General features: G+C 48.0%; 1 protein-coding gene across 1 annotated transcript; it reads left to right on the forward strand.

Annotated features, from left to right (window-relative positions):
* Window positions 1-313: 313 nt before the first annotated feature.
* LOC138379909 (uncharacterized) lies at window positions 314-13,957 on the forward strand. The gene is made up of 6 exons (XM_069464886.1): window positions 314-322; window positions 535-678; window positions 3,047-3,101; window positions 3,205-3,500; window positions 4,948-5,029; window positions 13,638-13,957. Exons 1-6 carry the CDS (start codon window positions 314-316, stop codon window positions 13,955-13,957), a joined length of 906 nt encoding a protein of 301 aa, XP_069320987.1.
* The last annotated feature ends 1,040 nt before the right edge of the window (window positions 13,958-14,997 follow it).

Raw genomic sequence — 14,997 nt, forward strand, 5'->3', positions numbered from 1 at the left:
GGATCTACATAAGAGAAGGAGGGTTCAGGTATGGGCTGGAAGCAGACGCCATTCAGCCTAGCTGGCCTTCCCCACGCAACATCCTCTGCAGTCACCTCCTTTTGGATGGAGGGAAGGGCAGGTCAGGCTCTCACATAACAGCGGTAACGTAACAATCTCTCAGGGGAGACGGGAACCGCAGTACATGGGAGGTTCAGGGAGAGAAAGCAGGAAGGACCGAAACAAGCCAGATCTCAGTCCCTTCCCTGCGTGAGTACGAGGCTTCCCCATGGGAAGATTTCTCCTCAGTCTCCAGGACAGAATAGATCTGCTAATGGGCTGTGTAAGGTCCCGACGCCCTCCTTAGACAGGCCGGGGTGTCTGGGGAAGGCGACGCTGTGGTCTGGAAGAAAACGAGATTGTTGTGTCCTCTCCTTGGCCTGCTGCCAGCTGCACAAGGCGTCTCAGAGGTCAGACGTGCACCAGGTGTGATGGCCACTGCTGCACGTGGCTGGCAAGGACCGAGGCTCCGTGTCCTAAGGTGTCGCTTCCAAGGTGCAGCTGCAGGAGTCGGGCTCAGGGCTGGTGAAGCCATCTCAGACACTCTCCCTGATCTGGGACATCTCTGGACTGTTCATCACACGCTGTGGTTACTGCTGGAGCTGCATCTGCCAGCCCTGGGGCAAGGCATGGGACTGCGTCAGGGACATATGCTACGTAGGGAGCACAAATTACAACCTGTCCCTCCAGAGCTGAGTTGCCACGTCCTGATCAATGTCCAAGAACCAGTTGTCCCTGCAGCTGAGCTCTGTGTCCACGAAGGACAGGGCCGGAGTCACTGTGGGACACACAGTGAGGGGACATCAGTGTGAGCCCAGACACAGACCTCCCTGCAGGGGCGCTCGTGGCCGCCAGGGGGCGCCCGGGACACCCTGAGCACAGAGCTCTGGACCAGGTGCAGAGGGAAACTGAGGTTTCCTTTCAGATCCTGGGGTTTCCTGTCTCTGCCTGTCACTCTTCTTACTCAGGAGTCCAGGTTTTCTCCTTGTAATGCCCAGGTCTCGTTCATCTGAAATGGGATGACTCAGGACCTGAATTCAATGCAAATTAAAGCCTTAATTTTTTTCACTTTTCTGCTCTCCATAAACTTTCAGTACAATATTTGGAGTATGCAATCAGCCACCCGCAATCCACACCCTTGTGCCATGAAAGGGTTTTGTGTTTCCTACGCTGTGTGGGTCATTCAGGAGCAAACACTTCTCTGCAGAGATGATTCTGTATGTGCTGGGGGTTTGTTTCGCCCTGGAAAATTTAAACTGCAATCCCTTTAGCAAGTCCAGCTTCCCGCGATCCAGTGCCTATGTCCAGTGTCGTCTTGTCCCAGCCCACATGCCGCCTGGTGGGCTGTGCCTAATAAGCTAATGCTCTGGTCCTGTTTCTCCCTGCAAGTCCTGGTCTCTCCGCAGATTGCAGGTTTGCTGTTGGTCATATAGCTTCTGCTCTTTGAAATATTAAATAAAATTTGCTACTCTAGAGCTTCCGCAGTCATGCTTTATAGATGACGATGATGTTGCTATTGTTGTGGCTGATGTAAGAAGAAGAGCTTTTTCTCAGCTGTCTACTTCTCCCAGGTGAGGATAAGCTTTATCCTAAATGTCAAGAAATTGGAAACGATCAAACTATTAACCAGTAGTTTAATTAAATAAGCATTTTTTGCAAATGATGCGTTAGGACACTACATCATTGACAGCAATGGCTGTGTCATGCTCACTGCAGCGTGGCCACGTCCACAGTGTGTGCTGTGAGCAAAGAAGCAAAAAGCACCTGCTACGTGATTCCACTCATAAATTCTAGAGAGTGAAAACTGAAGTAACATAAACTATATTAGCACTTGCCTGAGTAAAGGGAGGGAGAGGGAAGGAGAAAGGAGGAGGAATTTTTGAAGGACAAGTGTAAACTTTGAGGCCAGGTGCAGTGGCTCACGCCTTTAATACTCGCACTCTGGGAGGCCAAGTGAGGAGGGTCACTCAAGGTCAGGAGTTCTAGACCAGCCTGAGCAAGAGCTAGACACTGTCTCTACTAAGAAAAAAAAAAATAGAAAGAAATTAGCTCAACAACTAAAAATTATATATATAAAAATGTTAGCTGGGCATGGTGGCGCATGCCTGTAGTCCCAGCGACACGGGAGGCTGAGGCAGAAGGATTGCTTAAGCCCAGCAGTATGAGGTTGCTGTGAGCCAGGCTGGTGCCACGGCACTCTAGGCTGGGCAACAGAACAAGACTCTGTCTCCAAAAATAATAAATAACTAAGTGTAAATATTGAGGGAAACCGATTTCTTCAATATCACAGACAGGGTGATGATGGCTTTAATACTTTTAATTTGCACAGTTAAAATATGTTAATGAAACTGTACATCAACTATACATCACTAAATATGAACAGTTAAATAGATGATTTGTTAGGGAAGGAGTGATGGACAAATAGGTAAAAATGAGTGAAACATTAAGTACATGAAAATGCTTCTGCTTTGACCCTGTGTGTTCCCAATATTTGGCACATATTATTTAAGTAAAACCAGGAAGGCATAAATTTGCTTTATATTCTCATTACAGAGTCAAGGGGCCAGAAAGCACCCTAGGCTTGTCCAGCCCTGGTCTGCAGTGGGTTCCAGGGATGGGATTATAGGCCCAGACACTGAGCCTAAATCTTCCCGGGTATGTGCTCCTGGACATGCCAGACAAGCTCTATATGCATCTAGGGTTTCGTTTATGTCTGTAAAATACATGAAACACCGACACCTACAGCACATGGCTTAAGTGTGTTTGTAAATTAGATAAGTGAAGAGGAGTTAATTATTTATCACAGTACAGTCACGCAGTTTTTCTCTGGGCCTTGTCCTCCCTCAGCTGTCCCACCCCGGCACTTGCTATATAGCAGGGGACATGCAAATAGGGCCCTCCCTCTGCTGATGAAAACCAGCCCAGCCCTCATCCTGCAGCTCTGGGACAGGAGCCCCAGCCCCGCCATTCCCAGGTGTCCCCATTTGGTGATCAGGAGTGAACACAGACACTCACCATGGAGTCTGGGCTGACCTGGGTTTTCCTTGTGGCTCTGTTACAAGGTAATTCAGGGAGAACTGGAGATATTGGGTGTGTCATGGATGTGAGTGAGAGAAACAGGGGTGTGTGTGGCAGTTTCTGACCAGGCTGTGTCTGTGTTTGCAGGTGTCCAGTGTGAGGTGCAGCTGGTGGAGTCTGGGGGCGGCTTGGTCCAGCCTGGGGGGTCCCTGAGACTCTCCTGTGTAGCCTCCGGATTCACCTTCAGTGACTACGATATGGACTGGGTCCGCCAGGCTCCAGGGAAGGGGCTGGAGTGGGTGGCAGACATTGATAGTGATGGTGGCACATACTACGCAGACGCCGTGAAGGGCCGGTTCACCATCTCCAGAGACAACAGCAAGAACACGCTGTCTCTGCAAATGAACAGTCTGAGAGCCGAGGACACGGCCCTGTACTACTGTGCAAGTGACACAGTGAGGGGACATCAGTGTGAGCCCAGACACAAACCTCCTGTGGGGGCAGCGCGGGGCCACCAGGGGGCGCCCAAGACACAGGAGCAGAGTCAGCCCAGGGCAGCTGCAGGTGGAGGGTAAGGGCTGGTTTCCTCTCAGGGTCGTGGCTTCCTCTCCAGAAAACGGTTTCCTCTCGGGAACTTCTCTGAATTCACGATTCTGTGTTTCCCTCTGCAGTCTCTGAGTTAGATATGTTTGTGGTAATGAGAGAAAATATTGTCATCTGCACAAAAGTCAGAAGTTGTGTTCCAGTCACTTTGTCCTGTCCCCAAATGTACATTAATTATCTACCCTTCCGAATACGTCTGAGGGACATCAGGGGCAGACGGAGTCAGCGACCTAAGCAAGAGCAGGGAGACCCTGTGGTGCTCAGTGTCCCAGCATGAGGCTCAAAACATGGATTATATCGGACACAATTCAAGGGCAGAGCGACCCCACCAACATTTAGTGCAGATGTTGATTCTGATGGTGTTAGACGCCTACACACAAAGCATACACACACAGACACATTAAGTGAACACGGGAAGGGTGAGTCTCTCCACTACTGAGGTGTCTGCGGAGCAGGGCAGGCCTCTCAAGACAGTCCCAAGTGACTTCGTAGGACAAGAGGGGAGACTGGCTCAGGTTTTCACAACAGTTCCCTGGTGGAAAGGGAGGGGGCTCTCACTCCCAGGAAGGGTCTGCTGGGGTTTGGGCCTCCGACAACCGTCTGGTGAGACAGCACCTGTGATTCCTTCCTAGGATTCCCATGAGTGGGACAAACAGGGAAGACAAAAGATGGGCCTTCAGGTGTCAGCGGACAGACACCAGCTAAGAGACTCCGACTTCTTATTCCACCCAATAACTAGGAAATATTTAAAAAATTTTTTTTGAGGCCAGGCGTGGTGGCTCTCGCCTGTAATCCTAGCACTCTGGGAGGCCGAGGCGGGTGGATCGCTCAAGGTCAGGAGTTCAAGACCAGCCTGAGCAAGAGCGAGACCCCATCTCTACTAAAAATAGAAAGAAATTATACGGAAAACTAAAAATATATATAGAAAAATTAGCCGGGCATAGTGGCGCATGCCTGTAGTCCCAGCTACTAGGGAGGCTGAGGCAGTAGGATCGCTTAAGCCGAGGAGTCTGAGGTTTCTGTGAGCTAAGCTGATGCCACGGCACTCACTCTAGCCTGGGCAACAAAGTGAGACTCTGCCTAAAAAAAAAAAAAAAAATTTTTTTGAAAAGCAAGAAAAGGCCATTACGGGTCGAAAACAATGAGGTCAGCAGGAAAAAAGAAGACATTTCATTAGTACAAACCATGGTACTAATGAGGATTAGTAGGAGGAGGGGTTATACCGGGTCTTGGTCCAATGTCATGGGGAAGCTTTTCACTGTCTAAGATCATCAGCTTATCCTGAAGGCCGAGGGTCAGCTGTGGGCTTCAAATTACCAGAAGATTCACAGGTTCTACAAGGATGCTCAGTTTGACACTCTCTACCACAGTAGCCTTCCAAATGTCTAGAATTCTGAACTGATGCTGTCGTTGTGAAACATGAACCCGAGGGTTTCCTCCCTGGAATTGCACTGTTGTGTTTCCCTTGAAGTCCTTAATAATATTTGTTCCAGTATGGCTCAAGACCAGTATTTTCCTGATGTTTCTCCAACACACACTCTGTGCTGGTTGAACATGATGAGAGACTGCTAAAAAGATGTAGTAAAAGGACCCTGAATCTGTGGTGATAGGAGTGTCTATAATGCATGAATTGCTTTCAAAATTATTTACTCTCACATGCAATAGAGAAAATGCTAGCAATTTTCATAAAATCTAAATGTTTGTTCAGTTGCTACCAAGTGAATGAGTTACAACTGATGTGTCCTTGAGGGACTGGACCACAATGCTGTAAGCAAGTGCTCATGGTAGAATGCCGAAGGGAGTTCAAGAATTGCTTAAAATTGTGACATTCAAATTTCATAATGCTAATTGGATAAACATTTTCAACATTTACAAAATATTTCCAATAAGTGGACGGTGTGTTACGTGAGCAGTGGTGATGCCTCACAAGGTTAGACACCATCGTACACTAGGTTTAGGCTGCTTGTTCTTGGTAATGTCCTCATACAACACTTGTTTAACCCCGATGTTATCTTTTTGTATGATTCCTATTTACTTTAGTTGGATCTCTAGGATTTAGAAGTCTATCTAGAAGTTCCTTAGTCTTTTGTTCATTTTGATAGGTTTACCAGAACTTTTGAGAAAACCTTTTGTTTGCAAAATATCCCAAGTTCATGTACTATTTTAAAAACATATGCATTTAATCCTGGATTTTGGCTAATTGACAAGCACCAAGAAAAGTAATGACTTCTCCCACATGGGCTGATTTTACCTCCAGTTGAGCACAACATTCTAATGGGAAGTTTTCTTCAGTAATATGAATCACTGCTTAGTAACTTCCAGGTTTATTATTGAAGTGTGATTGATCAACAAATACTATTGTCTGAAGTCTCTTAATGAGAATCTCATCCAAGGAATATACAGAACTTTTTCACTGATGCAGAAAAAATAGCTCTGTGCCCACACTTAGCTTTCAGCCACGTGTCCTAGCACACAATGAACCTCACGCCACTGTTCACCTCAGTGGGGGCTCCTGATTGGATATCAGGTGCTTTTGATTTTAATGCCTGTAGACCATGATATCTGGCTATTTTAGCAAAAAGTAATGGCAACATGAAATAACTAAATAATAAGGAAAATCATAACCTAATGAAACAAGAAGCCAGGATGTGAGTGGCTCCATCTTTGCCAATTTCAAAAGTTCATCCACACAAGGAGCTTCTTGTCTCAACATTTCACACTGATATGCAGAAAACATCTGCTTCATCCTCCAGTCCCCTATTGTGTGGACGTGGTGAGAGTGTTTTCAGGGTCCCACAGATAGGAAAAGGGTGGAAGAGGAGAAGACACCTTTCTGAAGTTTGCTCTGAAGGATCAGCAAGGTCACAACAGAGACTCTCTCCTGCCTCCGTGACTAGAACTCTGTCACACGCCCAAGTGCACACAAGTTCCTGATGGGCATAAATGCTGCAATGATGAGGCCGACCATTTTATCACATAAAATTACTGGAAACTGACATAAATATTTTCTTTTCCTTTTTCTGCAGGGAGTTAGCTAAGATCCCCGCAAAATTTCAGGTCCCTCAGACAGGGGTTGTCACAAAGGATGAAATAATCGTAGGAAAGAGAAATAAAAATAATACACAGAGCCAAAGATATGATTTATAAAGTAAAGATGTATGAAGATAGATAAGGCAGGGTGCCCGGAAAGTTACATCTGTTCCCACAGAAATGCAACTCAGACTGAATTTTTACAGTGATACTTATAGGGTAGATATAGGTTCTCCTTCCAGTGAACCCCATGCTGGGTGTCTTTTACTGAGAAATGCAGCCCTTGGCCCCAGGAAATGTTAGGCTGCCCCCAATAATAGAACTGGGTACACGGTAATCACACAGCTAGTGGTCCTGGGCGAGGCCTTGCGTTTGGAAAGACACACACGTGCACTGGATCCAGGCAAGGTGAGTTGCTGCACCTTCCAGACTCAGAGTTCTTAGGGAATTTGCCATCAAGTGATTCCGTGACTCAGTTCAGGAGCCATGTTGAGATCACTGCTCGGCTCTTTTGCTCGCAGACTTCAGATTAGGCAGAGGGAGGACCTCAGTCTGCCTTGGGGGGAGAAAGCACATGAAGTTGGGTGATGCATGTCACCTAGCCCTGCCACTGAGGCCACTTAATTCATGGACCATTCGGGCAGCGCTGGAGTCGCTGGTCGCAGAGGGCGACTGTTGTCCACTGGCTAATCCCAGGCACGTGAGTGTCAGTGTGATGGCACAGGGAGTGCACTCTGCAGAGGCCGGGACAAAATGCAGAGGGCTTCTCGCCAAGGCCCGGACAACACACTCATGCATAACCCACATGCTAGTCACAGGTGCTGCCTGCAGGGAGAAAGAACCAAGAGGATGAATTTGATTACCTGGTAACACACACCCAAATGTCACATGGCCCTTTAAGATTGAACAAGAAATGTTCTACAGGTGGCCCAGGTCCGAGCACAGGTGTCATCGGGACACTCTCAGTGGTGCCCACATGCAGGGCCACCTCCCACACAGGCTTCGCTCCAGTCCCTGCACCAGCCCTCACACAGGGGACTGGGGACCAGTCCTGTGTCAGATCCTCTACCGTACTGGCTGGGGGAGGTAAATTACGGTGTGGGTCACGTCTGCTATCTGCCATGAATTAATTTTTGTGAGTGGAGAGCAGAACAATTATATAAGAAAATGTTGGAAAACTCTTCTACATACAAGAATGTGCCACAAGATTATTAAGACCACAATGGTAATCACAGCAACAAGAAAAGTTAACATATGGGTCTTGATTGATCTACACCAGGGTCCCTTGCAGGGATTCCTTGGTCACAACGAAAGCAGCATGTGCCGGGCCCTACAGAGTGCTGTGGCACCTGGGTCTGCTAAACAGTGGTAGGGGCGAGATTCATTCCTATCCACACACCATGGTGACAACTTGAGAAATCTTTCTTTTTATTGCCCCAATGTTAGGCTGTGATTGATTCGAAGTTCTGCTTCCCAGGAAGGATCACACCTATTGGGGGAACAGTGTGCTCCCCTGAATCTGAGACCTGGTCTGAGGCCATTCAATTGGGGTCCCCTTGACTGTGGACCAGCCAATAATGAAAGGCCTCCTCCCACTGATAGACACTAACTCTGCTTTGGAGGCTAAGCTCGTGTACCCATGGAGGCAGGGCCATCCCTCAGGCCTAGGCAGATTCTGTGGTTTCTCCACTGCATCCCACACTGAGGAGGTTGAGTGCATCAACCACATGCCTGGGGGTGGCTGAGGGACCTAGGACAATGGCTCTGCAGTTCTCAGCCCTGAGTCACTCCATCAGGGAACAACATGCAGCAACCCTCACTGCAAAGTGCTGCCATGTGTTAGAAGGTTCCAGAGTGGAGGTGGTAGGGGACACTAGTGAATGACAAGTAGGACTACAGGGCCACCTGCAGCCATGGACAGTGGAGTCTGGGCACTAACACTCACGTCGTGACTTCCACAAAGATCATGGCTGGCTACTGTCCCAAGGATGTGTCAGCCCCATAGACTGAACCGGGGCCAGTGTGGACCCACCTGGCAAGAGGGAAATGTCAGGACAAACTTCAGTGGATCCTTCTTGGCCCCACTCATGTGCCCTGGGCCCAGCACAGAGGAAGCACAGTTGCATTTGACAATTTGTGTGAACCTGAATCCCCTCAGCTGAGTGAGACTCATGTCACAGTTAATGCACAACAGCATCAAGGGCAGGGTGGATTCTGTGGCCCAAAGTTCATTGCAACCTTGAAGTTGTAACACTAGAATGCAGCAAAATCCCATTATGTTCTCATTAGTGAAAGGGGATACTGGAGACCCCATTATGCATGTCCACACTCGTGCTGGGGTTGGTTCATACGAGCAGTGGATCTAGTGTCGGGGAGCTCAGGTACAGATACTGCAGGTAGCTCTCACTATACATGTGCTTCCTCTTGCACACATTGCAAAACTGCACCATCCTTCTCTTTGTAGTTTCATCTGTGAAATATCATGACCTATGAACTCCTCCAGGATGCTCACCTCTTCCCTGGGCCCTGCCTTCTCCGCAGATGTCCCCACTCAGGGCTTGCTATATAGCAGGGGACATGCAAATAGTGCCCTCCCTCTGCTGATGAAAACCAGCCCAGCCCTCACCCTGCAGCTCTGGGACAGGAGCCCCAGCCCCGGCATTCCCAGGTGTCCCCATTCAGTGATCAGGACTGAACACAGACACTCACCATGGAGTCTGGGCTCACCTGGGTTTTCCTTGTGGCTCTGTTACAAGGTAATTCATGGAGAACTAGAGATATTGGGTGTGTAAGTGCACGTGAGTGAGAGAAACGGGGGTGTGTGTGGCAGTTTCTGACCAGGCTGTGTCTGTGTTTGCAGGTGTCCAGTGTGAGGTGCAGCTGGTGGAGTCTGGGGGAGGCTTGGTCCAGCCTGGGGGGTCCCTGAGACTCTCCTGTGCAGCCTCCGGATTCACCTTCAGCAGCTACTACATGCACTGGCTCCGCCAGGCTCCAGGGAAGGGACTGGAGTGGGTTGCTCTAGTTAGAAACAAAGCTAATAGTTACACGACAGAATACGCTGCGTCTGTGAAAGGCAGATTCACCATCTCACGGGATGATTCCAAAAGCACTGTCTCTCTGCAAATGAACAGTCTGAGAGCCGAGGACACAGCCCTGTACTACTGTGCCAGTGACACAGTGAGGGGACATCAGTGTGAGCCCAGACACAAACCTCCTGCGGGGGTATCGCGGGGCGACCAGGGGGCGCCCAAGACACAAGGAGCAGAGTCAGCCCAGGACAGGTGCAGGTGGAGGGTAAGGGCTGGTTTCCTCTCAGGGTCGTGGCTTCCTCTCAGGGTCGTGGTTTCCTCTGGGGAACTTCTCTGAATTCACGATTCTGTGTTACCCTCTGCAATCTCTGAGTTAGATATGTTTGTGGTAAGGAGAGAAAATATTGTCACCTGCTCAAAAGGCAGACAGTGCCTTCCAGGCACTTTCTCCTCTCCCCAAATGGACATTAATTATCAACACTTCTCCACAAGCCCGAAAATCAACAAAACATTTTTTTCTTGGACAACACAATGCAGCACAGCACACAGAAATAAACGTTCCTTCTAGACAGCAAGCAGGACAAAGTGCCTAGTGGACGTCAGGGGCAGACGGAGTCAGCGTCCTAAGCAAGAGCAGGAAGTCCCTGTGGAGCTCCGTGTCCCAGCACGAGGCTCACAACATCGATTATATCTCACAGAATTCAAGGGCAGAGGGACCCACCGATATTTAGTGTCGATGTTGACTCTGATGGTGTTAGACACCTGCACACACAGGCAGGCACAGATGCACACACACACACACACACACACACACACTGAGTGAACACGGGAAGGGTGAGTCTCTCCACTACTGAGGTGTCTGCGGAGCAGGGCAGGCCTCTCAAGACAGTCCCAAGTGGCTTTTTAGGGCAGGAAGGGAGACTGGCTCAGGTTTTCACAACAGTTCCCTTGGGGGGGCAGGGAGGGTCTGGTGAGGTCTGGGCCTGTAACAGCCATCTGGTGAGAAAGCACCTGTGATTCCTTCCTAGGATTCCCATGAGTGGGGCAAACAGGGAAGAGGAAGGATGGGCCTTCAGATGTCAGCGGACAGACATCAGTTAGGAGACACTGACTTCTTATTCCACTCAACAACTATTAAATATTTTAAAAAAATTTGTTTTGAAAAGCAGGCAAAGGCCATTATGTTTGGAAAACAATGAAGTCTGCTGAAAAATAGATGACATTTCTTTAGTATGAACACATCATAGTAGTAATGAGGATGAGCAGGAGGAGGAGTTACACAGGGTCTTGGTCCAATGTCATGGGGGGAAGCTTTTCACTGTCCAAGCTCATCAGCTTATCCTGAAGGCTCTGGGTCAACTGTGGGCTTCAAAATACCAGAAGCTTTGCAGGTTCTACTAGGATGCTCAGTTTGACATTCTCTATCACAGCAGCCTTCCAAATGTCTAGAATTCTGAACTGATGCTGTCGTTGTGAAACATGAACCCGAGGGTTTCCTCCCTGGAATTGCACTGCTGGGTTTCCCTTGAAGTCCTTAATAATATTTGTTCCAGTATGGCTCAAGACCAGTATTTTCCTGATGTTTCTCCAACACACACTCTGTGCTGATTGAACATGATGAGAGACTGCTAAAAAGACATAGTAAAAAGAGCCTGAATCTGTGGTGATAGGAGTATCTATAATGCATGAATTGTTTTTAAAATTATTTACTCTTACATGCAATAGGGAAAATGCTAGTAGTTGGGGTAAAATCTAAATGTTTCTTCAGTTGCTACCAAGTGATAGGGTACCAACTGATGTGTCCCTGAGGGACTGGACCACAATGCTGTAAGCAAATGCTCATGGTACACTGGTGAAGGAGTTGAAGATCTGCTTAAAACTGTGACATTCAAATTTCATAATGCTAATTAGATCAACATTTTCCACATTTTGAAAATATTTCCCATGAGTGGACGGTGTGTTACCTGAGCAGTGGTGATGCCTCACAAGCCTGGACAGCATCACAAACTAGGTTTAGGCTGCTTGTTCTTGGCAATGACCTCCTAGAACACTTGTTTAACCCCCATGCTATTTTTTTTTTTTCTTCTTGATTCCGGTTTACTTTAGCTGGATCTCTAGGATTTAGAAGTCTATCTACAAGTTCCTTAGCTTTTTGTTCATTTTGATAGGTTTTCCAGAACCTTTGAGAAACCGTTTTGTTTGCAAAATATCCCAAGTTCATGTACTACTCTAAAAACATACGCATTTAATTCCAGATTTTGGCTAATTGGCAAGCACTAAGTAGGGCAATGACTTCTGCCACACGGGCTGATTTTACCTCCAGTTGGGCACGACATTTCCAAAGGAAAGTTTTCTTCCGTAACATGAATCACTGCTTAATAACTTCCAGTTTGATTACTGAAGTGTGATTGATCAACAAATAATATTGTCTCAAGTGTCTCAGTGAGAATCTCATTCAAGGAATATACAGAACTTTTCGCTGATGCAGACAAAATAGCTCTGTGCGCACACTTAGCTTTCAGCCACGTGTCCTAGCACACAATGAACCACACGCCACTGTTCACCTCAGCGGGGGCTCCTGACTAGGAAATCAGGTACTTTTGATTTTAATGCCTCTAGACCATCATATCTGGCTATTTTACCAAAAAGTAATGGCAACATGAAATAACTAAATGAGGTAAAGCATAACCTAATGTAACAAGAAGCCAGATGTGAGTGGCTCCATCTTTGCCAATTTCAAAAGTTCATCCACAGAAGGAGCTTCTTGTCTCAACGTTTCACACTGATATGCAGAAAACGTCCCCTTTATCCCCCAGTCCCCTCTTATGTGGACGTGGTGGGAGTGTTTTCAGGGTCACACAGATAGGACAAGGGTGGAAGAGGAGAGGACACCTTTCTGAAATTTCCCCTGAAGGATCAGCAAGGTCACAACAGAGACTCTCTCCTGCCTCCATGACTAGAACTCTGTCACACGCCCACATACACTTGAGTTCCTGATGGGCATAAATGCTACAATGATGAGGCTGATCATTTTATCACATAAAATTACTGGAAACTGACATAAATATTTTCTTTTCTTTTTTTCTGTTTCTTCTTTTTCTTTGTTCTTTTGGAAAGACGGTCATGTTATCTATCTACGCTACAGAACAGTGTCATCGTCAGAGCTCACAGAAACCTCAAAGTAATGGGCACAAGTGATCCCACAGCCTCAGCCACTGAAGTATCTGGGACTACAGGTGCACCCACAGTGGCCGGGTGAGATACATATATGTATAAAACATTGTCTCACTGGGATGCCAGCCAGGCTGTCCTCAAACTCTCGGCCTCAAATGACCCTCCTACTGTGACCTCCCAAAGTGATGGGTTTACAGACATGGGTCACAGCACATGATGAGCATATTCAATAACAAACTTTCCTTCGCATAAACTTAATTACTTTTTGATCATTACCTGAACTTTCACTGAAACATTCCTACTGTGATTGAGTTTCATTTTCATTTCCAGTGTTCAAAACTGGGCCTCCATCAGAGTCTAGTGCATAAAAACATCTTCCCCCAGACACTCATTTGTGATCTGGACCCTTCTCTCACTCAGCTGTCCCAGTCACAGCTTGCTATATAGCAGTGGACATGCAAATAGGGCACTCCCTCTCCTGATGAAAACCAGCCCAGCCCTCACCCTGCAGCTCTGGGACAGGAGCCCCAGCCCCGGCATTCCCAGGTGTCCCCATTCGGTGATCAGGACTGAACACAGACACTCACCATGGAGTCTGGGCTGCGCTGGGTTTTCCTTGTTGCTCTGTTACAAGGTAATTCATGGAGACCTAGAGATATTGCGTGTGGGAGGGGATGTGAGTGAGAGAAACAGGGGTGTGTGTGGCAGTTTGTGACCAGGATGTGTCTGTGTCTGTGTTTGCAGGTGTCCAGTGTGAGGTGCAGCTGGTGGAGTCTGGGGGAGGCTTGGTCCAGCCTGGGGGGTCCCTGAGACTCTCCTGTGCAGCCTCCGGATTCACCTTCAGTAGCTACTGGATGAACTGGGTCCGCCAGGCTCCAGGGAAGGGGCTGGAGTGGGTGGCAAATATATGGAATGATGGAAGTAAGCAATACTATGCAGATGCCGTGAAGGGCAGATTCACCGTCTCCAGAGACAACAGCAAGAACACGCTGTCTCTGCAAATGAACAGTCTGAGAGCCGAGGACACGGCCCTGTACTACTGTGCCAGTGACACAGTGAGGTGACTTCAGTGTGAGCCCAGACACAAACCTCCTGCGGGTGTTCGCATGAGCCACCAGGGGGCGCGCGGGACACAAGGAGCAGAGTCAAGACAGGGGACAATGATTGTTTCCTGTCAGAGTTTGGGGCCTCTTCTTTAGAAATTTCAACCAGGGACCTATATTCTTTCCTGGCTATGCGCTCGTCACTGTAGTGTCTGAATTAGAAACGTCTTCTTGTGCTAAATGAACACACTCTCACCTGGACACATGGTGGAACATCAGTCACGTGGGCAGAAATGACACTGCTGTTACCACAGGGGTCAGAGTCCTGAGGAAGGAAGCCCAGGGGAACCTGCTGAGCATTTTCCAACCAGACTCAGCGCACAGACCTCAGTGGGACTCCCTGAGTGGGACAGTCTTTGGGATTCAGGTTGGGACATGTAGGGACCTGGGCAGGGTCAGTGTCTCATAAAACCTAACACTGTCAAGTTATTCTCTCCTCATTTAAAACTGTACATTTCAGATGCAGAAATGATTTAGTAAAATTTTTTTTTTTGGAAGTCTGTTTTGTTTCTCCCTTGGTTCTGTTTTCACATCTTCCTCTTTTCCTTTGTCCCACACAAAATGGAGGGTGTGGTCTCTGTGTCTAAATCCTCGGGCTCAGACCCTTTACCTGGAGCTCAGATGTGGCTCTGGCTGTGGCTCCTGAGGCATCTGGGAGAGATTGATGGGGCTGTGTCACCCACCATTGCTGGGACCCTCCTGCTGTCACCTGGGCATGGACTCACATTGGAAATGCAAGCAGCCATTAGTAGCTGTGAGAACAAGATTGATTGGTCAAAGTGGGATGTGTCCACTGAGACTCTCACAGAGTCACCTTCAACACCTGTGGCATTGGAGAGACCTGCAGATGGAAACCTCAGTGTGCTGAGCAGTCTGGGTGACATCCAGGTCCTTGTGAGTGGTGTCCTTTGGCTCCACATGATCACACCCCACCCTGCAGTCCAGTCCCTGCTGTGTGTTGTGCCTGCCCGAGATGGCCCTTTATCCAAGAGCCTCCTCAT

Source organism: Eulemur rufifrons, unplaced genomic scaffold (assembly GCF_041146395.1).
Source record: "Eulemur rufifrons isolate Redbay unplaced genomic scaffold, OSU_ERuf_1 scaffold_220, whole genome shotgun sequence".
NCBI lineage: Eukaryota > Metazoa > Chordata > Mammalia > Primates > Lemuridae > Eulemur > Eulemur rufifrons.